At 39.9% G+C, this 25,477-nt stretch overlaps 3 protein-coding genes across 3 annotated transcripts in view; 2 read left to right on the top strand and 1 right to left on the bottom strand.

The window, feature by feature from the left end:
• asic4a (acid-sensing (proton-gated) ion channel family member 4a) overlaps positions 1 to 4,529 on the top strand; it is an 87,398-nt gene extending 82,869 nt beyond the window's left edge. The window contains exon 10 of the mRNA XM_085764219.1: positions 359 to 4,529. Within this exon, the coding sequence (XP_085620345.1) occupies positions 359 to 490 (132 nt within the window). The 3' untranslated portion in view covers positions 491 to 4,529. The remainder of the gene's footprint in view (positions 1 to 358) is intronic.
• Positions 4,530 to 5,879: 1,350 nt separating this feature from the next.
• chpfa (chondroitin polymerizing factor a) lies at positions 5,880 to 14,589 on the bottom strand. Its single transcript, XM_085764218.1, has 4 exons — positions 14,095 to 14,589; positions 12,296 to 12,860; positions 10,191 to 10,373; positions 5,880 to 10,009 (listed from the first exon to the last, which is right to left on the bottom strand). The coding sequence occupies exons 1-4, from the start codon at positions 14,382 to 14,384 to the stop codon at positions 8,747 to 8,749; spliced, it is 2,301 nt and encodes a 766-aa protein (XP_085620344.1). The 5' UTR covers positions 14,385 to 14,589; the 3' UTR covers positions 5,880 to 8,746.
• Positions 14,590 to 16,469: 1,880 nt separating this feature from the next.
• On the top strand, positions 16,470 to 24,921 carry LOC146964754 (pyridoxal kinase-like). Its single transcript, XM_085764687.1, has 11 exons — positions 16,470 to 16,681; positions 18,982 to 19,036; positions 21,752 to 21,856; positions 22,151 to 22,234; positions 22,327 to 22,361; positions 22,621 to 22,706; positions 22,811 to 22,856; positions 22,957 to 23,068; positions 23,194 to 23,330; positions 23,445 to 23,511; positions 24,477 to 24,921. The coding sequence occupies exons 1-11, from the start codon at positions 16,601 to 16,603 to the stop codon at positions 24,602 to 24,604; spliced, it is 936 nt and encodes a 311-aa protein (XP_085620813.1). The 5' UTR covers positions 16,470 to 16,600; the 3' UTR covers positions 24,605 to 24,921.
• Positions 24,922 to 25,477: the final 556 nt, after the last annotated feature.

Here is a 25,477-nt window from a genome sequence, read left to right as displayed (position 1 = left end):
TCAAGTTGACCTGGAGGTGGATTAGGAAAGGAACTTAAAAAAAAAAAAGAAGAAGCAGTTTTCACTAAGCTGCTGTCTACTGACCTAGCTACTTGCATCTTTCTATGAGAAACCACAACCAAAGCTGCTTGTCTGGCCAAGTATACGTGTTGCACACACAGTACGTTTAGCAAAGTTTGTCATTTTCAGTCTCTTTACACTTAGCTACTAACTCAGCCTCACTCAGATTTCTGATCTCTACATGATTCATCATTCACAGATGAAACTGTTTTTGAATTTTTATCATCTGACTTAATAAAAACCTGAGTCTGCAGTGCTAAAATATCCGTTAAATGACATTATCCTCTGCTTCCAACAGGAGCCGAACGACATGACACGGAGTCACCCAGAGGGGGCGTACGCCAACACGATTCTCCCCAACCACCATCACCCTCACCCTCACCACCATCACACTGGACACCACGGGGTGTTTGAGGACTTTGCTTGCTAGAGCCAGCCGTTGTTTCCAGTCCTGGTGACAACAAAGGATATGAGCTGTCTGTGTTGAGCTCAGGCACAGACCCCTGGCATTTCTATCCTTCCTTTGCTGTCACCAGTGAAAAGCTACAGCCAAAGTCAAACACCAAACTTGTGCTGCTAACAAACCACTTGTACGTGCAGTATGTAGGCACAAATTGGACACAGCTTTTTCTTTCCTTTCTCTTTCTTTCTTTCTCTCTCTCTCTCTCTCTCTCTCTCTCTCTCTGGATGGGACCCCTCTCAGCGTTGCCCTGCTTCATGTGAGAATCAGGCAATTCGTGATTTCAGGACCAATTTTTGGTACATGATCACTTCAAGGGGACCACTTGAGGACTGCATGTCACCTTGATCCAGTTTATACTCAAAAAAAAAAAGGAAAAATATAATTTATTTATTCAACTAACATCTCAGATTTTTTTTCCCCTGTCTGTATCCCTCCATTTATCTCTCCTCCAACAATTCCTTCTACTTCATGGAAAACACACTGTACCATATTACACGTTATAAATTATGTAATTATTTAAAGAGGTACTATTATCTATATGTTCTATATTGTATACAAGATGAGAATACTTGAGTAAGCAGATCTTATTCGTGTTACATCCATCTAAGGTATGAGGGGAATTATTTAGGCTGAAATGTGTGACCTTGGCTTAGCAGAGCTAGGAGCATCTTTCCACATGATTACACTTTGTCTGGTTGTGGTTGAGGTGTTAGTGAGTAGCACTGTACTTGTACATAAAAGTCCAACTTTAAAATGAGAAAGTTCTAAAGGTTCTGTTGTAACTGTTGTTGTTTATATTCAGTTAGTATATAACTTAGGTACTATTGATTTTAGTTATTTATACATTTTAGAAAAGACTTTTATATGACAATAGCATTCACGATTGTAGCAATTACTGTACACTTACAATCATCAGATATGTTAGACCGCCACGCATCAGTACATTTGTCCGGGGAACAGAAGTGGACTGTATGGATCTCGACTATTATCTTTATCTTTATTTCCTTTATGTTATACTTTTTGCCAAACTTGCCAACTTAGTTGTTACCTAAAATACTTTCCAGGACAACCTCCAAATTGTTTGCGAAGGGATGAAGAATGGATGATGTTTTGAGTTATAACATGGTCGTACTCAAATTATTCTTGCTTATTTGATTCATTTCTGCCCGCCACCCAACTCTTCACTTTGGTTAGCATCATAACTTTAAGCTGACATAAGCATAGAGACAGAATTGAATTTTTTGCCAAGTCATCTCCTTCAGCCGTGAGCCAGAACCACTGTAAAAGTATAGCAGTTATTTACAGTGTACACCTGGCATCAGTGTGTGTGTGTGTGTGTGTGTGTGTGTGTGTGTGTGTGTGTGTGTGTGTTTGCATGTGCACTTTAACATTTTGCACACATTAGACTGACATGGCTCAGCTGAGCTGATCCATGGTTCTCAGAGTCAGAAGAAAGCTGGCAGAGTTTTATTGCGGTACTAAGGGTTTTCTCTAATAAATTCAGTTCCACAGCTGCACAGAGGAGTGTAATGTAAACATTGCTCTGGAGCCTGAAATATGTTTATTGATTTACTTAAATCTAAAAGGGCAGGACAAGGACACCACAGTTTTTAAAAGCACAAGTTTGAAAAGTGGGAATAAAAATGGAAACCTTACATTAGTTAATTTATAATGGCGTCAGTCAATTTCCACATCGTGGACAAATAAAACTAACTAACTAACTAACATCATGATGGAAGGTTGACTTGTTCTGTAGCTGCTTTCAGCCTTTTTCCACAGAATGAAATTAACAACCTGTTACACAAGCAGACTTAAAAAAAACAAAAAAACCTAAGGTTTTTGTTGATTTGGTTGGTTCTTCCTTGTGTGCTTCTTTTATAAATTTACACTGTTAAACAGTGCCATCAACTTTCCTGACAAATCACGTCAGTCTGTCATTTTGAAGGAAAGTTACACGAATTGTTGAGACAGACAATAATGGGAAAAATTGCTGTAGACACTGGGAGCAGCAAAGGCCTGTCAGTGGAGTGGAGCCAACACTTTGAACCACAGATTTTCAGTTGCCCTGATCCACATACATAGAGTTAGTTAAAAAAAAAAAAAAAGATGGTTACTGTTGTTGTGTCTGTTGTAGTTAAACACATCTGACTGACCAATTATAGCTGGCAAATCCCAATAGTGCTTGAACTTTACTTTAATCATCACTTCCTGGACAAGGCTGAAATTTAGCTCTCTTTCCCAAAACAGCTGAAGAACAATGGAGACAAAAACAAAACCATTGACAACAGCTACATGTCGTGTCTCATTAAGTCTGTGTGGTGGAAAGAGCTGGACTGTGAGTTACCCACATTAACAATAAGCTACTTAAGTTGCTGGACAAACCAGCTAACCTAGCATGACCTGACACCAATACTGACAACAGAATTTGTGTAAGTAGGAAGAGTTAATTGGGCTTCACAATACAGTCTCCTCCCTTTGCCTTCATCACTGGGCTTTAATCTAAAGTTATGGTGCTGTCACATTTGCTTTTTTTTTTGTTAGTGGTAATTTGCTGGCTCAGTTTATCCTCACTGAGAATGAAATATTCAGAATGATGTTTTATGAGCAAAATGTTAAACTTGTTGCTGTATTACTGTGTTATAATTTTTCCTCTTGTCCCATCATTTACGTATTTAAATATTGGACTATGCTGAAAGCTAAAAGCTAGAATCACATGCAGTTATCACATGGGACTACATGGGTTTAATAACACAACAGATGCTTTTTATCTTGGTTTAGATGTTCAGCATACAGGCTGCTAGTTTGCTGTCTTGCTGCACTTTGGGCTTGTTTGTGTAAATACAAACATCACCTGTCTGTGAACAAAAATTGTAAGACTAAGTTATAAAGTCATTATACAAATGCCAGGGACAGACAAATCTACTCTTAACATCTGTTTGGGAAATGTACGACATACTTCAAATCGCAGGTTACCATGTTTACAGATGAAACAATTATTTTTCTGTTAATTTGATTGGTGCGTTTGTGGCCACAGTGTCTCTATACATCTCTTCTGCTCACAGTGAGATTCTACAGTCCTCCATCTGTCAAATCCCTTTCTCCTGTCAAGTAATCATGTGCTATACATGGGTGTTTAATATTCATAATCATGTGTCACTTTGACATTTTCAAAAGGTTCCCAATCACAGTCTCTGATGGCATCCTGTACAGGCTCTGCATAACAATCTTCTCCTCTGTCATCAATAATTGTAGCTATCCTCAGACAAGTCACAGGGACTGGTGTGCTGGGATGAATACAGGGTTGATTTATCTCTGTAGGGTTTTGCTTGAATGGTATAGCCTGGAGTCACTGTAGAAAAGATTGTTATCCCCTACATGCTGTGTTAAGCTAAGCTGTAAAACACAACCTGGTTAATTCTCAGTCCAAAAACCTTTAGAAATACAGATGAGGTGATGTTAGAGCAGCAGTCTGTGTGAAGTGCCACAGGGTTGAGTGGTGGCCAGCAGGTTTGTACTGTAGCAGATGGGACAACTTCCCTGCTTGGTAACATGTAGCTCACATTCCTGAGATTCCGGTAGCCGCCACACTAATCTCTGTTCTTGCACAGCTCTTTAAGTCCACCTTTTTATAACTCCATAACATTCAGCCTGTGTATGCTCATTAAATTATCCATAAAAATCAATTTAATCCAACCAGCCACTGATGTTTATTTCAAATATCTGCTATTTGTCCTTTTCCCCCCTAGCTGAACTTTTTTTTTCCGCAAAGACCTGAGAGGTCATCTTAGAAGAGAAACATATAAGTGCAGGGAGATGCAAGCAGCTGTCAGGAATTCATATAATTTCATCCCATGTCTGACAGAAATGCTAATGGGCCATCACTGCAGTAACGAGGAATGCTTAGTTTTGTACAGAAGTGTGATCTTGTGATTATATCCTCTGTTAGAACACATTTTATAAATGTTAAATATGGTAAATACAATGACCATTAAAGTTTAGATAAAAACCAGTGCTTTCTAAACCCAGAGCCTAGTTCACTTTGTAATTTCATGTTGTCTATTTTTTCTGTACAACACACTTCAGTTTTACCACCCATGTGAAAGCCTTTTCACCTCAAGGATTCTGGAGGCAACTGAAGACATCACAAAGGTACTGTAAGTTTTGGGAAGACAAGTCAAACAACGTTATTTGAGGAAGTATCATTATCTACTTAAAGCAGAAGTAAGTGATATATTTGTGTTAATATAAGTCTTAAATAGTTATATCTTCCGACAGCAATCACTTACATAGAGTGTTTGGACTGAAACACGGGTCTGTCAGTCACTCTGCTCTGCTCTGAGCCGAGGAGAAAACATTTATCGTATCCTACAGTTTTTATCCAATGAGGAGAGAGAACGGCATGCAGGGCTGTGTGTGCAGCCAAGGGACGCCGTGAATGTGGCGACGTAGGGACGAGGACTGTTATGGTGCGTTCAAGGAAACTCGTATTTTTCCGACCGTGAAGTGGTACCAGTTCGATCTGGTACGAGTTTACCGGTCGGAAGTTACGAGTGGCCGTTATAGTGACTTTCACCGGTAAAACAGGTCGGAAAAACACGAGTGGGTTGCCTGGAACGCTACAAAGTCGTAAGTTGTGACTTGAAGCTGTAATTTACGATTTCAAAAGCCTACCTGGAACGCAGCATTAGCGAAAACGACCGGACCACTTACTTCTGCTTTAAAAGAAATTTGTTAACTATTCTTATAATTACCTAGAAAGGTGTGTGTAGTTCTGCTTCACATACCCTCCAGGTGAACCCAAATTGTTGTGAAAAAGCCGCATTTTCTAGGACTGGTTCCTAGAGGACTTGAAACAACTGTGTCCCCGTGTAGGAGGAGAAAGTCCTGGGATCTGACATAAAACGAAGTACAAAATACTGACTTACAATTAACTCCCAGCTGCTCTGTAGTTATGTTTTACAGCATGCCTCAGGGTAGTGCATATGGACCCCTGAAATAACTAAAGCTGTAATTAAGGTTTCAACATTTTCCCTGTTTTTACCCAACCCCAGACATCAGGAATACCTCTGCTCTGACATGAGAGGGAATGTAAACTGCAGTCCCACTGAACACATGCTCTCAAGCTCCCATGAATGCTATAACTACATTTATTGGAATTGTAATATGATTTCTAGTTCAGCAACACTGTTCACCAGCAACAAGCCCACCAGCGCCATTCAAGGACCCGTGCTGCAGATAGTAAACATGCTCTTCTGCTGACACCTAAAGGACAAACTGGATTTTGTAGCTACAGCACATAAAAATACTATTTTATTATCCTAAAAAAACACACACACACAATAAAGATGAGAAACAGTTATTTTTATATTCAAATATTCTTTATTTAAAAATTACAATAATTCACAGTTCATTGGGAATTACAGCAAAAAAAAAAAAAAAAAAAAAATTAAACATACTCAGCATTAATTAAAATGTATTGCTTTGGTTATAATAGTACCCATGTGTGTAAAATAATGTAAACCCATGGGTCTAAACATAAATAGAAAATAAAAAGTGTAGCCTATATTTTTGCCTACTTTTTTTTTTCTTTTTTTACAATTTAGTTGATTCAAACTGGAAAGGAAATACACACATTTTACATGTCTACATGGTCAAATGACATGATTTGCAAAATACAATACAATGTAAGATAAACACATGTTTGATCGTGTCACCAAAACAATAAAATATCAGTTGCTGTGTCAATAAAGCTAAAAAAAAAAAAAAAAAAAAAGGCTTAAAAATACTGTCTATAAAATATTCATACACATACAGAGAATGTCATGAAAGCCTCTGTTAGTGCAGAAGTATTGCAAATCTGCATAATTCATAGAGAAATGACAGATAAATAAGTTATGGACAAAATACTTGGGAGACTTTGCTCAGAGATGGTGGCTGTGTTAACAACACTGGGTGATTAATCTGCTACGCTCCCTTAACTTTAGGCTTCTCATGTTCTCAAGGCAAAGACGATGCAGTTTACCACAACTTCATATTGTAATCTCAGCCATCCATCTTTCACAGTGGTTTTTGGAAGATTCATTTTCCAATTCTGCACATTATCTAGTATCATCATGCTCTTCAAAGAATCAAGGTGAACATTCATGTCACGGTGAAAGACTGCTCTCGTCAACAAAGAGATGCGTTTAAGAAATGACTGTGGTCTGTGTGCACACAGCAGAAAATACAGTAAACACTGTGTAAGATCACTGTGGATGTAGTGTTCCATCGTATACCATCCAATTAAAGTCAAATAAAAAGACTTGCCTTTATCTTTGTACATTTCAAAGTGTTATGTCAAAATGTATCAGGTGTCAGCAAAATACATTAACGATCTTGTCAAAAGATTTTACAGTGTATTTACTTAGCATTAAACAAAAATGAGTCTTAATTTATGTGATGTCATGAACAAAGTGATACACACTGCTATACTTGCAGTCTATATGTCTCTGACCTTAAAAGTCCTGTCCTCCATCGGACATCTGTCCAGTTGTGTTATCTGTGATATTGCACATTATAATCTGCTAATAACTGTTTGGTGCCAAGTACCACTAGCTCCACCACCACTCAGCAATGTGGAAAAGGCCTCCCACTAGAGTGGAAGTAGCGAGCTCAGAAAGTGGAGGCCAATGACACCGTTCAACCAACACAACTTTTAACAATACAGTCAAAAAGACTTCGGAACAGTTCAACATTTATAGAGTCTGTAAGTCTACACTTTTTGACATAGAAAAATATTTCATACATTCTTGATTTCAGTAATTTCTAAACTAATTAAATTATGTTTTAAAGTACCGGTTGCTTAAATGAGGACACTTAAAAAAATGTTTTTAAAAATTGACCTGGGGGAACCACTTAGACATTTACCAAGGCAATTTTTCCCCATTATTCAGAATTTTCCTACGCCTATTTCAAAATTTCAGTGGAAAATTCAACTCAAATACACACTGTCAATCGACAAGGATAACCTCTGAGGACTACCAGTAGATATTTTTCGGGAACCCTTACCCTGGTTTGAGGCACATAAACAACCTGTGGATGATTGGGATTATTTCCAAGTAATAAAAAATGTTAAGTAAATAAACCAATAAATCATATGATCCTCATAGCTATGTAACAGGCTTTATCCACAGTGAAAGAGAATATCTCCAGTATTCATGTCGTAATAATCCCAAATTTCGAATGAAAAACATTAAATGTGCAACACCTGAACGAGTAATAACATTTCAGAACAGCCAGCATATGAATAGTCAGTGTCAAGGCACAGAAAGATGTGCTTTTGAAAATACTCAAATCTGAAAATTTCAAAAGCTCAGCATTTCAAAGGGAAAACAAAGGGTGGTGCAATGTGCCGCACCAGTGTTTATATATTTGAATTATAAAATAAAGTTCCATTTAAAAAGGGATAAATGAAATCAAACAACATTCTGTGAAACCTTGTTGCTAGTACTTCTCTTTCTCACTAACAACAGCAACAACCCACTAAAGCTTTTTGCCATTTTATACTCACCGTATCGACCAGTTGTATACAATACCATGACAGCTGCGGTTCCACCAAACCCATTGTGAGCAAAAACACAGAGTAACGTACGATATTTACTCAAAGAATTCGTGGGACAAACTAAAGGTGAAATCCTAGTGAACATTGGAACTACGCGGGGCGAGGAAGATGACACAGAAGGATTCCCTGTGTAGGCCCATGTGTGTTTTGGTGGACACCTTCGCCATGAGAACTAGAAAAACCAACAACTCTGTTGTGTTTGGGTTCCTGCCCTCTAGTGGTCAAAATATTTTAAAGCAACTTTTAAAAAGCCAAGAGTAGCAAAAACATTTGGTTATAGGTACTCATCTGTTTGGACAAGTATTGTAAACATTAAAAAAAATAAAATAAAGGATTCAACAGGAATGTACTGCATTCATTTTGTTTTGTTTTTTCCAAACTAGCCTAAAACTCTAACGAACCAGATAACTCTTAATGCAAACTGGAAGGTGGATGATGTCAGATGTCTTCACATACAATATGAAACTACATCTCCAAACATGGGCTGAGTTTAGGGTAAAGGTGGTACTACATGTATTTCTCATGTTGATCCCAAATTCTAACTGCTGTCGACGTGTCGTCACAACAAACGCAGCTTTTAGCATCCATTTAAGTGCAGGAGCAGATTTTTCAACAGCATTTTTTCAAGTGCTGTTTCCTTGTTCTTGCTCAAACAGCAGCATGGCGAGCTGGGAGCGAGAACCGAGACCTTCCAGGTTACTCTGAACACATCTGTGATAAATGTCCTCGCTGAGTCGTGGGTTGCACGCTTGGTAACGATACTGCTGGTGCAATGCTGGCTCTACTGCCCTGAACACATGCAAACCCGAATACTTTACGAACATGTCATAGATGTCCATCGTCTCTAGTATCTCCTCATTCTCTTGGACGTCCGCTACCATTCGTGTACGTGTTGCCATGTAGTCCGAGTTGTAAAAGCATGAGTCGTCAAATGACCAGCGGTCAAAGTGGCCTGCATCCTTGACCAAATCGATTGTGGCAGGACGTGGCTGGCTGTGATAGGCCACGTCAGGGTTGTAGTCCTGGAAATGGATGGGGAAGAAAACCTGCCAGTTGTTTATGGAATTCATGCGGCAGCGGTTCAGAAACTCTGAATTGATGTTTGTGTTGACACTAGCCAAGAAGAACAATGTGTCGACTGGATGTTTCTTCGAGATGATGTCCATGAACTTGATCTGGGATGGTGTTTCAGTCTTGACACTAATCCATGGGATTTTTACTGTGGGGTATTTCCGTTCATAAGCGTTGATCTGAGTCTTTACACTGGCAAATATATCATTCTGGTTAACCTGCTGTGCCTCCACTGGGTCGTAAATAAACAAGAATGTTAGGATAGCATTTTCACTTGTCTCAAAGGCATTTGAGGCAAAGACTTCAAGAAAATGGTCAATATAGTTCCGGTCCTGCACAGTAAGAGGTATAATGATGTGAATCCTTGTAGCTTCAGTGACATAGGGCATGGGAATTATCTCTATTTGGCTCAAAGGTCGCACCAGATGAACCCTCTTAGTGATGGAACGGCTGTGACCTTTCTGGTTTACCACCTCCAGCTGAAGGTCCAAGGTGTACTCCATACCCCTGATGGGGTCAAAGCGCCTGTAGCCGTTAATCAGCTGCTGCTTCTTCAGGTGTAAAACGGGCTTGTACTTCTTGTTCAGCTCTCCTACAGCCGTGTCAATGACATCGGCGACATCCATGCGGTCAATGCCGCGCAGCTCACACTTGGGAGAACCGTCGATGCACGAATATATCTCTTCCTCTGTAAAGTATTCCCACTTCAGAACCTCAAATCGAGACTTGGGCTCAAACGGTGGATTGATCCCCACTGGCCACAGAGCACTTCGGTTGCCTTCAAAAGCAACCACGCTCACATTCTTTATTTCTGCCTGTGGAAACACAAGAAGTGTTCAGCTCTATACAGTTACCACCCTGCCACTGAAACAGCTAATGCAACACTAAAAATAAAACATTCAGGACCTGAAAAAGTGAAGGCCGTGAGCAAAGAGAGGCCAGGTTTTACTTCTGACTGAACACCAGGTGAATTGTGACACTTGAAGATCAGCTTACCTGCAGCTTAGCAATCTCATCGTAGGTCTTCTGCAGTTCACTCTCTGTGAAGTATCTGTGCAGCCGATACATCTGCTCAGGGTCAGACACTGGGTGGACGGTCAGAGCGTTCTTGAAGTGTTCACTCTGCTCCTTGCTTGGGTCTGAATTTTTTCCCAGCTCATAATGCTGGTACTGAAGCCCCTGGGATGAAACAGAGATCTTTTCATGAGTTGTCTTAAATCTGGTGTGACAAACACATGCCTAATGTTATTCCAAGCTTAGCTGTCATACTGCGCTACCTCCATTCAAACACACATTACATGCTATCCAGGCAACGTCTTGGGCTCATTTCCATAGCAAACAGACTGGTTTCAACCATAATTACATAGTGAAGTGAATACTGAGATTCGTTTGGTACGAACAGAATACTATTGTTGTACAACTACAGATTTTTCCTGTCAGAGTTTTGGTCGTTTCCTGGAACTTAATTTGTTCTGGAAACATTTAAAGAGACAACGAGGAGTTTGTATTTGGTTATAAAAAAAAGTCTCATATTAATGTGGACAAATCTGTTACCCACACTTGTTAATGGGTCCATTTTCAATATATCGCTTTGTCTCTATCGTTATTATTACTAGTGGTGGAAATGCTGGGCGAGTCGATCAGCGTTTCCTACTTTCGGTTTTGTGGACGCTGCCTGGCGGGTCATGGGAATAACGCCGCCGAATCGCTGTTTATGGTCGGAACTACGACGGTATCTGATCGTCATTTGAACCTCTGACTTTCATTCTTGATTAATGAAAACGGCACAAGACGGTCCAAGAATTTCACCGTGCGTGCAGAGGCTCATGGTAAATGTAGTGTGAAAACACTAGACTCTGCACACTGTGGCCTTGCATTAAAAGTAACATTATGACAAACATGAAACCTAACAGTAGGTTAAAGTGATACTGGCAGTTTCCCTCTTCAAGACACAGTCATTTACACTGAAAGCAGAGGAACCCCCTATGTAGCATGGGTGATTAAAAAAAGTGAATCCCATCTGATCAAGCTATTAAAAGAACAAAGAAGGGAAGCACTGCTTAACTAAGTAGTGAGGCCAGTTTTGCAAATGTTTGCCAACAGCTTACAGGCTGTCATGGAACTATTAGTGAAGCATTGTCCGTGCCTAATTGTCATCAATGTTCTCTCTGAACAGAAAAGTTGATGTCTGGCTCTGTGTTCAAGCTGTTTTCTTCACCCATACCAGGCCTTTTAACTTTCCCCAGCTTTTCTCTCTTATCTAAGGGGCTCCACTGGAGCTCTTCTGGTTCAGGGAACTTAAGTTAGCCATGCAAGTCACTCTCATCTGTGAAACAAGATGGTTTCCTACACTGGGTCAAGGCCAAGGGGGAGAAAATGGCAGAAAAGGGCATTTACACAATAAGCCAACAACAATATCTAGACCAGAATGAATGTATTAAGTTATATTTTGTTATAGTTTTATGCAACAACACATTTTCATGCCTTGAAAGAGACTGCAATCGCCTTCACTGGAGACGCAAATTGTTGTAGCAAACAATCGCCACAAAGGGCACTGGGACAAGGCTCCAGAGATCAAGGCTCCACAGAGCTTGTTTGACCTTAAATGCTAATGACATTACAGGAACACAGCATGTTGACCCACAGGGGATTTTCACACCATTGAACCAAGGCAAGGTTAAACTCTGTGCTCTACTTGCCTGTTTACCTCTTCCACGGTGCTGCTGGAGCCGTGGAAGGCTAAAGGCTATTAGCAATCTACTCTGTAATATAAATACCACCTCTGACCAAGCATGGTAATTACAGTTTTATATGGCTGGCTGTCAATTTTAAGTGCTGTCCCAGAGAGAAAGCATGATGTCTGCCATGACAGTTTTGTTTTTCTGTCGAGAAGGAGAACCTTTGCTGAAACCTGTCACACAGCTGTTCTGAATGACAGTCTTAGAGCACTTTTTTGTAGCTTCTCATTCATTTTAACACCGAGCATCTTCTTTTTCTTTCTTCAGAGCACGACAGATTGACAAGCAGAGAAACAGCTCTATAAATTGAAAGAAATATAATGATAAGAAATGTATGCATGGTGAAGATTACACTCAGCCTACCTCATATTCGCTGGCACAGTTTGTGTTGGTGTAGTCAATGATGCATCTACCAAGCCACTCATCAGGCCTGGCACTTAGGATGTCATTCCTGCAGTTTTCCAAGAAGGGCTGGAGTCGCAGGAGCAAAGTACGAGACACGAGGTACCCGAACCCTCCATAGCAATACTTTCCTTCCATCTCCCCACCGATGAACTCCTCAGGACTGCCCATGTAAACCTCTCGATCCATACTCAGGTGAGCCACCAGGTCTTTGATCCTGTCGGCCTCTGTGTAGGTGTCATCTTGGACAAAGTAAAACCAGTCGTAATCGTTGATGTAATGGTCTAAAATGTATTTGATGGTCTGAAACATGTTCCATATCAGTCTCTCGTCTCCATGAGAGATCACAAACATGCCATGAGGGACTTTGCGGTTGCGCATGCCAGTGAAGAAGATCACGGAGTCCAGGTGATGGCTAATGGTGCGATTGACAGCTACGCCCATGGTGTTGATCGTGTTTTTCGATGTCAGGACTCCAACGAAGAGACGCTCTCGCATCCCCAGCTCTGTGCTTATGTATCTTGCCCTAAAAGAGACATCAAACAGCGACTGAATAAATAGTGCTTTAAATAATGCTGTACTAAAACCAACACTAAATATATCTGTACCTTACAGGTTTACTGTATCACTTGATTCCATCAGTGTGAACAGTGATACATTATTTCAAAATATAAGTTTATGAAACACAAAACTTCTGGACTAAGACTGAACCTGTGGATTTGTCCACCAAATTTTGCAGAAATGGTTGACGTTTTAAAAAAGAAAGGTAAACATGCACAAACTTGCACTGTGATTCATCACTGCAATTGAGGCCCAACCTTACTTAATTTCATTGTGTACTGTAAATGGCATCAGTTATGCCTCAAGTAAGAGATACTGTATTATCAGATGAAAGGAAACTGATCCTCAGATATCCTGAGAAACCTTTTTTTCCTTTCAAGAAAAAAAGCTGCTTTAGATAAATGAGTTTTTACCCATCAAACAAAACTGAATTAATTTGGCACTAAATAGGTATTTTATCCTACTTTTTGCAACTCCATTAACAAACCAATCGCTAATTCTAGACAGCTGTCATCAGATTAATCAATCTTGAAAATATATTAAGTTTCAGTCAGCTCAAATCCTTATGTACAAACTGCTGTGGCACAATGATTGGTTATGAAGCGCGGGGATTTAACGCTACACCTCTGACCTGGGCAGAACTTTTCTTCAGGGAAAACTCTTTCTCAGAAATGTGATGAAATGCAACTATTTTGATATGGGATAACATTCATTTAAGCGCTGTGTCCAGGAAATCTTGGAAATGTTTACCTGTTTACAAAGAAAATGTTAAAGCACATATCCTTCAGCTTGGAGACATGCCACAACATATGTAGTTATTCTTGGCTCTTCACCAGGGGACTGTTAGCAGGTAGAAACCAGCAGAGGAAGTTGGACAGTTGACTTACTGTAATTTGATCTTAGACGGGGAGGGAAAAGCCTCCTGTGTTACACTTTATCCGTCAATTATTTTTTGTCATTACCTTAATTCATTAGGCTGCTACTGTAAAATCTCACAGCCACATGACAGTGACACCTGTACACCTGGTATTATGTTGACCAACACAATGATTGATCAGTTATGAAACTGCGGCCTGCTGCACTGTTATGTATTATCATGTGGCCTAAATTCAAAACAAATAGATAGTGCAATAATGTCCGCCCACTTGCAGAAAGGGTTGAACAGTTAAAGCGAGCAGGCAAGTAAAAGCTTAACTTACCTGAAAACTTTCTTCGGGGCACTCTGCTGGACTTGTTTATATGGGACTATTCTTGGTTCAAAATCCTCCTCGGACTCCACATCGTTCAGAGTCGAAATGGAGTTGGGCTTTCGGGCTCCTTTGAGCTGTCCATCCTGACTCAAAGTCACATCCTCACCCTGTTTGCCATCCAGATGACACGCTTCTTCCGACCAGTTCACACTCAATAAACTCAACGTAAACCCTAAAGAAATGCCGATTACCACCGGGCCGACCGACCGCAGGACAGAAATAAACGCTGAAAATCTCATCTTGTTCGTCGGCTCTTCCTCCCCTACAGTCCCGCGTCGCTCCGTGAGTCCGAACAGGCCTCTGGTCCGGGACAGCCGGTCAACTATACATCAAGTCAGAGGCGAAGCAGCCGTATCCACGTTCACTTGAGGAAAAGATGAAGCGTCCCTTAAAATCTACGCAGGTTTCTTACGTGTCAGTAGAGCGGCTACCTGGCTCCTCCCCGGCCAGACGTAGGAGGAGGGTCTAACTCCGCGCTGTGTGGATGAATACAGGCTGCGCAGGGCGGAGGGATACTCAACAGGACTTAAGACGGGGGGACACTGGAGCTCAGTGTCTCTGTATGTGACAACCATGTTGCTATATGAATTTACTAAGTTCATAAAATAGATCAATGGTAACAACGTGCTCACTGTACCGTGACACGCAATGTTGTCTCTTTTTTTCCCTGTGCTGTTTTGTTTTTGTTTTTGTTTGTTGTTGTTGAAAAACTACAGTCATCATTTATACAACAAACATAAACACCCTTTGGGTAGAGCTGTGCACTCTACACAATATTGCAGTAGCCTACATATTGTAACTGGACCTATAGGCTAGTCTACTGTAAATCATTCCTGCATATCCAGATGTCCCTGTCTGTCTGTCTAATTTGCAGTTTGTTCAGAGGAATGATAAAAGTGCACAAATGACTAAATGTGGAGGTTGAACTAATAGTTATGAGAATTTTAAACACATGTAAAACATGTAAAACATACCACTGAGACCTTTATCTTTCCCCTGATGCCTAGCAGACTGAGCAGCACCAACGGCAGAAGAAAACAACTCCTCATTATGCATTTACAGGTCTCCAAATTGGAACATTTTGGGATTTGCATATTATAATATAATATATAATAATATAATAATTATGCTTAAAGAATGTAGGCAAAAATTATGTATTTTCTTGCTTGGAGCTAATATTGAACAAGGTAAGGAGACCAGATTGCTGGGGGTTACAACAGATGAAACACTTTCCTGGGCTATATAACATTGTAGCAAAAATGAGTAGGCCTAGAAGTATTTCAATCACTAGAAGAATTTTCCTATTTTCTAACTAACACAATATAAGCAAGTAATGAAATCCCTTGGGTTGTCACATCTTGACTATTGCCAAGCAGTCTGGTAAAATGCATCCAAACTACAACTAAATAGAATCCAACAATACTCAAAATAGAGCTGCAAGACTTGTAGCCTACTGCATTGCTCATTTAGGTAGGTAGGCTACAGTGTCGAAAAAAGCATAATGAATTGTAATGGGTGAGAGTTGGTGAAAACTCACTGAGAAAAGATGTAATACAGAAAGAGATTGTTTTAGACTGCATCTAACTCTTAAACTAGTTTATCATTTTCTGTTAGGAGTTACTTTATGTCTGCTTCATTTATATCCATTGCACCTGTTTTTGTTCAAGTTTAGTTTAGTGTTTTGTTTCTGGTTATTGTTACTTTATTGATACATGTTCCATTTAGCTTAGGCTAGGATTGAGGATAATTGTGGTGTTTGTTATAGGCCTATATTTGAGCATATATAGGCTAATAGATAATGTGTAGTCTACATTCAGATGAGGCAGTAATGGGGATCTAAAATAAACAATTAAATCTCTGGTGTCTTGATCCAGTTTATAATAATTATTTTAATTATATAATTATTATATTTTTGTTTTTAACATGATAAAGCACTTTGTGCTGCATTTCATATGAATGAGGTTGAGATTTGAAGTTAATCACCTTTTTGTATGGCCCACCAATGTCCATGATTATTTAGAACAGTAGCATATTCAACTTCATAGTCTTATATAGCTAGCTATATTCAGCCCTTATTTAAAAATGATCTTTTGTAATTACAAGTAGAATAATAATGATTTTAAAAAGTCCAAATGATTTGGGGTTGAATGAATCTCAGAATCTCATTCATTCGATAATATTTTAATTCATTCACTTAGTCTAGTAGAAAGCCGGCGTGTCCCACGTTTCTCGTGAACCCCTGAACGCACCACTTTAGGTGTCCCTACAGCTGCCTGAGGAAAACTGTAAATGTCACTCGCAGCAGCGCCACGCTCGCCCTTCAATGTAGGAGTTGTTCGTCACATGCTAAGTTTCTACCTGTCAACCCCTGTGCACGTCTCATGCTTTAGTCTGGACTCGTCGCGTCTCTCGTCTTGGCCCGGTGTTTGTGAACTCAGTTAGCTCGGCTGCGGTAATGGAGTGTCGTGTGTTGTCAATCCAGAGTCATGTTGTCAGGGGATACGTCGGGAACAAGTCTGCAACATTCCCGCTGCAGGTAAGACACGGATGATCCCCGCAGGTGGCTGCATGCAGCGGCTCAGTGTGTCTGAGGGCAAACACTGAAACAAAGCTGCTAAAGGAAACAGCACGGAAGATAACTTCAGCTTCCTCGTTTACGACAGAAGTCTTGAATTATAATGTTATATAAATCAACCACCCTGCAGACATATTACAGGCCGTTTGTTTTCACATTTTTCTTGTTTTTATAGCTCAATACACATTGACTTAAAAATGTTAATGCTTGAACATCACCAAACTCAGTTCAAAGACGCGCTGTTCAAAGACAGCGCATACAGTAGCACCGTTACATATGTCAGCATGTTCAGTGAGTCCAGATGCTTCTTGGTATTTCCCCTCTTTCTCAACTCACTCTAACCCAGGCTACAGGTTGTAAACAGTGCACCTGCTCCCAAACCCGTACTTCATTTTGATAAGCTTGTTGGGTTACATTATATTACCAGGCTGAAGGGTAGACTGTGAAAAGATAAGTTGTGCAGACTTAAGTTTCATATTCATAGAAGCACAATGGAGACTTAGAGATTTCTGCCTCTAATTTGCCACTTAAAACATGATTGGTTTCTTTTGATTTCCATGCGAATCCCTCTATTTGCAATTTGAGGTGGTAAACTGATAACAGTGAATACAGCATCTTGTCAGATAAATTGAATCACTGTTGGACTGTGCAATGGATTTGATAGATTTAAACACTGCGTAAGATAACAAGAAAAGCTAACATCATGATGAAGTGTAGGCCTATGATTATCTTATCTAGCAGGTTTTTGTAACTCTGCAGGAGAAAGTATTCAGAGCATTACACGCTCACTTAGCATTTTAGCAAGAACACCTGCACACTTGCTCAGTCATGTAACTATCCAATCAGATGGGCATGTGGCATGCAAAGCAGTGCTTAGGATTATGCAGATACATGTACAGTAAGGAGCTCTGTTAATGTTCACACAACCCAGTGAACCCAGCGACTTTAACTGTGGTGTGGTTATTGGGCCAGACTTGTGGTTTCCTTCATAAACAGTAGTCTCCCCTCAAAATGACAGAGAAAAGCTGAAAATATGAGCAGAAGTTCTTCAGACAGAAACATCTTGTAAATGAATAGAATAACCACACTTGTGTGAGCTGAATGTAATAACAGCTGTAATAAACAGAAAAGCATCTGGGAATGTCAAACCTTAAAATGGTATACAGTGGCAGAAGACCATATCAAGTTACTCTCATGTCAGCCAAGAATAGAGATTTGAGTTTGCAGTGGCAGGGTTCCTACGCAAGTAGGAGTATGTATGGAAAATGGAAACTATTGTATGGAAATATATTTATCTTAATACTTATCTGGGTTTGGTCTTATCTGAAGTTATTTGGGTTAATTATTTTGTATGCGCTATTGTACCTAGCTACAATCTCCACATAATGGCATACACATTCAGAATAATGAAAACAAATGATTAATTGCATGCTTTTAAAAAAATATTATGACCATCTATCTACTCAAATATCACAAATAATTTGTTTTTTGTTTTTTTACCAAGAACTCTGGAAATTAGGGTCTGGAAAAAGTATGGAATCTTGAAATTTCAAATGTGTAGGAACCCTGCAATGGGCACAGGCCCAACAAACCTGGATGGTTAAAGACTGAAAAATCACAGCCTGGTCTGATGAGTCTGAATTCAGTTGAAGGTGTAATAGCATGGGGACTGTTTTCTTTGCACATCTTCACTCCTTCATACCGACCAGTCACACTCTTAATGCTGACCATGTCCGTCAGCTTTACAACGATAGTCTGCCATCTTTATAACGGTTACCTCCAGCACCATAATGCACCGTTTTACAGTAAAAGTTGTCTCTAAATGTTTTGTGAGCAGGAGAGTTCAGTGACTTTCAGCAGCTTCCTTATCAGACCTGTTATCAGATATTAAATCTAACAGAAAACCTTAGAGATGCGGTAGAATTGAATTGGCAGCATGAAGGTACAGCGGACAAATCTATAGAAATGATGTGATGCAGTCATATCAGCGTGCAGCAATCTCACAGGGATGTTTCCAATATTGTGCCACAAAAACCAGAGGCACAGAGAGATCCTACCTAGTGTTAGTGTGGCATTCCTAAAAAAAAGTGCATGGCGAGTGTATAATCAATGAGAACTAAAATTGAAAGGTGATGAAATGGCTGTCACAGTAATTCGCCATGTTGTTCCCACAATATAATAATCAGAACCTCATATAGAGTTGGCCCTGTGCTGACGTCACTGCTCTGCTTTAACAGCTGCTTTTTTTTCTCTTTTCTCAGGTGCTGGGCTTTGAAGTAGACTCTATCAACTCTGTCCAGTTCTCCAATCACACAGGTCGGCTGAATGATATTAAACTTCTCTCTGTGTGTGAAACTGAATACAGATGGCTCAATTTCCCCTCAAAGTAGATTTCCACTTCCTCTGAAAGTCTGGTCATATCTACAAAGAAATAGTTAGACAACTGCTGTGTCACTTTAAATGCAATGCCACCAAGTCTCAGCTGTTGGTGGTGGTGAATGGTGAAAGACAGGAAAGGAACAATCAGTAAAAGAGAAGAAAAATAAGAAAGATACTTTAAAGCAGATATCAGTGGCACGGCCGTTTCGGCTAATGCTGTGTTCAAGGCAGGCTTTTGAAACCGTAAGTTACAGCTTCAAGTCACAACTACGACTTGGTAGCGTTCCAGGTAACCCGTAGCTCGTGTTTTTACCGTCCTGTTGTCTGTGAAAGTTCCCTATAACGGCCACTCGTAACTTCCGACCCGTGAACTCGTACCAGATCGAACTGGTATGACTTCACAGGAAGGAAAAACACAAAGTACGAGTTTCCTTGAACGCACCATGAGTTAGCAGCCCCCGCCCTTGTCAGGCATCAATTGGTCCTCGTGCTACGTCACCACATTCACGCGCATCCCTTGGCTGCACACACAGCCCTTCATGCCGTTCTCTCCCCTCATTGGATAACACTTGTATCCCACAAGGAAAATTTTCTCCTCGGGTTACAGCAGAGCAGAGTGACGGAGAGACTCGTGTTTAGGCTGAAATACTTCATGTAAGTGATTGCTGACGGAAAATAGGACTATTTAGGACTTATATTAACAAAAACATTCCACTGATATCTGCTTTAAACACACAACCAATGCAGGGTTGTAAACATTTTGACATAATCATAGGTTTTAAGGATGCACTCAACTTGTTTAAGTGGGAAACAATCAATGCAAAGTTAACAAACTAAGGAGGACTGTCTTTAGAGGAGGGGGTAAACATGTGATGTGCAGAGTTAATCACTGTCCTTCCTCGTACTTTGTCTTCTCAGTCTCTGATGCACTCTGCATGATATGTCTGACTCTGTGAAATACCACCTTTGGGGTCATTTGGTTTTAAACGGAGAATCACATTGTATGCTAAATGTTTTCAAAGAACAACTTAGAGAGTTCAGTCAGACTTCAACAGAGGACATTACTGAGGTGTGTTGTGTAATTTAGGTACCGGTACTGTATTATACACAGTCTGTATTCTTGTATTTTATTACGTAAAATCATTTACCTAATGCAGTCTCAACTAAATAAAAAGGAAATTTGTAATACTGTCTCAAAAAATAAACTCAAGTAACTGTATGATACCTTAGGTTATAATTTAAAACATTTGAATTATTTTGTAGTGAAATAGAGTTTAATTAATGCAGAAAACACATTTCAATGTCAGTGCTTAATACACACAGCGTTAACAGTCACTATTAACATACTTTCTTAAGCATTGAGATGAGGTTTTCAGTCTCAGAAATAGACTACAAAAGACAAGCAATGAAAATAGTATGAGGATCTTCATAACCAATACTAGACCTGAGTCAGTCTGCAGAGCAACTATACATGTAGTTACGGGATGAGTAAATTCCATGTCACACCACACAACCACAACAACTGCCTAACTCTCCTTTACCCAATACTTTTTAACAGTGTTTAAACTACTTCCTTCATGGCTGAACTCTGAAGTAACAGGGCACACCTGCCAGGGTAAAAGGCGTGCTAATTAATGTGTTCTATTCTATGTCATCTAGTCGGCAAAAAGTCACTTCTGTTGGTGTTGTGAAACCTGCTGATCACATATCACAGTTACCAATAAAATGTTACTCACTGCTTTCTTAAGAACAGAAAGATCATGAATAATTTCTTAAGTTGAAACTTGTTGGTTCAACCAGCAGAGATCATAGGATTATTATCAGGGTTCATGTGCCAAAGTATGTGAAGAATGTGCTTTCACCACAGGGGTAGGAGACATTTGCACAGAAAACACTTGAATCAATATATCTGCTCTACAGGGAAACTGTCCAGTTTTAAGCATTTGGATGAAATTACACAACTGTGTAAACTGTAATGCTGCTTCTGTGTCAACAATATTTAATATTCAGAAATGTTTACTTTCAGTACTGTATATACTTTCCCCTCCAACTACAGCAGATGCCTCTACTTTGCCTGGAGCTTGTTATTGAAGTCCTCGCTGCTTGAGGTGCTCTCACTGGCTCACGGTCAAGTTTTGGTTTCGGGTGATCTCAGTTTCTCATGCAGCACGAACAGCTTTTGAGGTTCTATTCTAGGTTAATGGTGAAAAGGGGACAAAGAAGGGGGAAGCTGGCAGTCAGTATACAAGCATCCCATTCAGTCAGTGTGGAGGCCCTGTTTGGCCCTCAACACCACACAGGAGATGAATCTCAGCAGAGAGACAGGGGGGGATGGGGAGATAGGGCAAAAAGGGAATGTCTTCTTATTAGATTTAAACACAGCTGGGCTAGTACAATGTGACAGTGTTTCTATTGGTTTAAGTAATACAAAATGGTTTTGTCCCTCACTTGTCCTCAAAATCTGAAAACATTTTGATTTCGCTGTCAAACAGTGCCTTTGATGGATCTGAAACTTGAAATCTGCATTTGTTCAGTGTGACGAATGCTTTTTGTTGATGCATTTGCACATTTTCATTTTTTTTTTTGTCTGTATTTGTGTTGTCCATGAAATCCAAGCAGCATTCAGAATTTGATATGTCTCTTGAATCCTAGGCTACAGCCACTGGAAGGGGCAAGTACTGACAGCTGAGGAGCTGAATGTGCTATACGAGGGCATCAAGCTCAATAAGGTGAACCACTATGACTACATCCTCACAGGTGAGTGAATGGAGGGAGACCTTAGACCCAAATAAAAAAAACACAAAAAGACGGTGCTCAAACATGATGACCTCGAGCAAGCAACACATTTTTATGAACACTTGGTTTTACAGTGTTTTTAGATGTGAACTGAACTCCTCGAGCTGCATCCTGAATACACAGGAATTCACATTCATTTCATGACAACTGAGATGACATTGGAATATCTTAAGTGCAGTAATGTATAGAGGTGAGCTAGAGAGACTCTATGTTGTACTGTGGTGATTTTATTATTGTTACGCATTCTTCCCCAAGGATACAGCAGGGACACTTCCTTTCTGGAGATGGTGGTTGACATTATTCAGGAGCTAAAGAAAGCCAATCCTAAGCTGGTATATGGTGAGTGTAAGATTTTCTTTTGTTTTGTTTTAGAGGTGTGATATTATTTTATGGATTGTGCTTATGTTTTTAATTGTTTTTCTTCTCCCCAGTTTGTGATCCCGTTATGGGAGACCAAGGTGCTATGGTAAATTCCTCTTGTGATTCTTGTTTTTCTTTCACATCATATTGATTAATAACACTAGACTCTTTTTGTTCCTCTGATTTATAGCAATAACTTTCAAAACACTTTATTGTATGTGATATTCTGTCTGAAAAAGCATTTTGGGGGGGAATCTGCTACCCCTTCATTTATGACTATTTGCCATCATTTAGAATAATGTTATTTTATGGATGTAGCTGTGTACTGTAGTTTTTAAAAATGCTGTATTTTTTGCCTGTTCCAGTACGTCCCAGAAAACCTGCTGCCAGTCTACAAGGACAAAGTAGTACCTTTGGCCGACATCCTCACCCCCAACCAGTTTGAGGCAGAGTGAGTGAACCTATAATCATCAACCTGAAAGAAAAGCTATGTAATATAGTTATGTTATATAGCTGTCACGGGTAGATCTGTGAATACTTTATGTTTTTACACAGGCTATTAACTGGGAGGAAAATTAACACTGAGGAAGATGCTGTAGAAGTGAGTATCATTGGCATTTCCATTTCTTCTGTATTTGGATTTAGTTTGTGACACCAGGAAGTACAAAACTTGAGAACATGTGTTCCTGTGTATTCTCTAGGTGATGGACTTGCTTCATAAAATGGGACCAGAGACTGTGGTCCTCACTAGTACAGATCTGCCTTCAAAACTTGGAGACCAGTTCCTGGTGGCTCTTGGGAGTCAAAAGATAGGTAAAGTGTCAGGCCAACCTTATTTACACAGCGCTTTCTTGCAGCCTTTGTTGCAAGTGGTTGAAAACACCATAAGCATGTTACTTAGTTCAGCTTCACCCATTATCCCTGTCCTGCCACTGCAGTGAAACCAGATGGGACCAACACTAATCAGAAAATCTGCATGGACATCCCCAAAGTGGATGCTGTATTTGTTGGAACTGGAGACCTGTTTGCTGCCATGTTACTAGCCTGGACTCATCATCACCCCAAGAACCTGAAGGTCAACAACACACTACTTTCATTCCAGCAGCTGAAGGATTCGGATCAATAGTGTTGTACTGTAATGAACAAATGCCAGCTTGATGTAACCTATTCTCCCCTCGGTTTGTCACAGGCTGCCTGTGAAAAGACTGTGTCAGTCATGCACCACGTCATTAAGAGGACCATTACTTATGCCCATGGTAAAATGCTCATGTTTTACTTGGTTGTTACTACTATTATCATTATTTTGATTATTATTGTTTGCTCCCTTTAGCTATAAATAACACGCTAACCAATAGTATTCTCAAGGAAATGATGGTCAAGACACACATCTCTCACTCATCTGATTATAATACTCAACATTATTTGGCCTCTCATAGTGTTGGTTTTGGTATTGTCAAGTATTCAGTAAATAGCATTTAAGAAGAGGGAAGGAACAATGTCTTAAATACAGCATGTTGAAATCTACAAGATGATTAACAGTCCACTGAACACTAGGTTGACCCATAAGCCAAAGTCCAAAATCCTGGTGTTTTACTTAAAGGGGAATTTTACAATCTGGACCTTATTTCTAGAATAAAATACGATCATTTACTCACCCAGATAACTTTGATGTCATTACAAGTCGTTCCGATGAAATTAGATCCAGCCGAGAGTGCAACTAGCCGGAGCTTTAGTAAGTCCAGGTTGCGGAGAGGAAGCCTGTGGAAGCTGAAGCTGCTCATTTTGTTCAAACAAGTCGGAAACACGCAGAAACGAACCATAGTATTAGCAGTAGCAACAAGCAGCGCCGCACGGCGCTCAGAGATGACATCATCCAGGTCAGAGGTCAGTAGGTCAACCTACAGACCCCGGATAATGATAACAGCTAACCCTGGACTCAGAGGGGAATAGCACTAGCGTATCATAACAAAATATTGGTGAAATGAATGAGTTTCGTGGCAGATAATGTGTTATTTAGAGGCTGCGTTCCGCTCGTATTATTGTAGACTCGCATTATATGGATATGCGCGGCTCTCTGCTGGATCTAATTCTGTCGGAACGACTCGTAATGACACCAAATGGGTGAGTAAATGATCGTATTTTATGCTAGAAATAAGGTCCAGATTGTAAAAAACGGAAATTCCCCTTTAACGCTTCTCCGTCTCTCCCTTCTTTCTTTCAGAGATGGCTGGCCCTGGGAAGAGGCCCAGTCCTGCACAGCTGGAGTTGAGGATGGTTCAGAGCAAAGCCGACATCGAGAATCCTGCCATTGTTGTGGAAGCAAAGCTTCTGCAAAAGTCCTCACATTGAAAGCACTGTTTCTGTGAACGTTCACATCGTGCTGGTACAAATCAGTTTTCAAATCTGGGCGGGAAGCCAGCTCCATGTAGGATTTTCATATCAAAGACTGTCACATGTCTCTGCCTTACAGAATCTCTGTTTTCATGAATGGGGTCAGCGGGATTTGTTATATGTACATTCTGCTCACAAACACACTGGAATCACTGCCATGTGTCTGTACTCTGGCCCCTGTAGACATCATCTGCCCTCAAAAGAAAAAAAGGATGTTAGCCAACAAAGATAGCGTAAGTGTACTTGAATCGTAGTTATTATGGTGAAAATGATTTTTTCCTGTACAACATTTAATCTCTGTTAATAAGAAGAAAATACACAAAACCAGTGATGCATGCATGTCCATGCCTCCACTTGTTTTGGCTCAGTAGTAACTCAGCCCTTGTCAAAAGTACTTAAAGCGTGCAGTGTGTTGCTCACAAGTCATTATAAGCACATTAACATACTGACTAATATTATCAAAAATAATGTGTTAGGCCAGAAGAAATACATAATACAAAAGCAAGGGTGTTAATGCGTTCTGGTGAGAAAAAATATCGAAAGAATATGTATGATTTCATAACAGTGGCATCAGATTCACAGAGCATTTTATTGCATTGTGACTTTGGAACAGTTATGATACAGAGATACAGTTGCATGCAGTGTGCTTATATTGCACTTGTGTGCTATGTCATGCACTTTAAGTAATAGTAACCTTATGCATTCAGATTGGATGCATTGTAAGTGCTGAGATATGTATTGTACCTCCCATATTATGCAATTAGTATGTAGTCTACACAGTTTAATTACACAGTTCATTTGACTTTTGTTTTAGAGAGAATGTAACTTTAC

Source organism: Trachurus japonicus, chromosome 21, assembly GCF_045865225.1.
Source record: "Trachurus japonicus isolate A0001 chromosome 21, Traja_1.0".
Lineage (NCBI taxonomy): Eukaryota > Metazoa > Chordata > Actinopteri > Carangiformes > Carangidae > Trachurus > Trachurus japonicus.
Note: the sequence above shows the minus strand (reverse complement) of the source record. Positions and strands in the feature narration are given on the sequence as shown.

Excerpts from the sequence above, each read along its gene's own strand:
- chpfa (XM_085764218.1), bottom strand. The coding sequence starts at position 14,384 with ATGAGATTTTCAGCGTTTATTTCTGTCCTGCGGTCGGTCGGCCCGGTG. Across the intron at positions 12,861-14,094 it reads GCCCCGAAGAAAGTTTTCAG|GGCAAGATACATAAGCACAG; the intron begins GTAAGTTAAGCT and ends TGTCTCTTTTAG. Across the intron at positions 10,010-10,190 it reads ATGAGATTGCTAAGCTGCAG|GCAGAAATAAAGAATGTGAG; the intron begins GTAAGCTGATCT and ends GTGTTTCCACAG.
- LOC146964754 (XM_085764687.1), top strand. The coding sequence starts at position 16,601 with ATGGAGTGTCGTGTGTTGTCAATCCAGAGTCATGTTGTCAGGGGATAC. Across the intron at positions 22,362-22,620 it reads TGGGAGACCAAGGTGCTATG|TACGTCCCAGAAAACCTGCT; the intron begins GTAAATTCCTCT and ends TGCCTGTTCCAG. Across the intron at positions 22,707-22,810 it reads CCCAACCAGTTTGAGGCAGA|GCTATTAACTGGGAGGAAAA; the intron begins GTGAGTGAACCT and ends GTTTTTACACAG.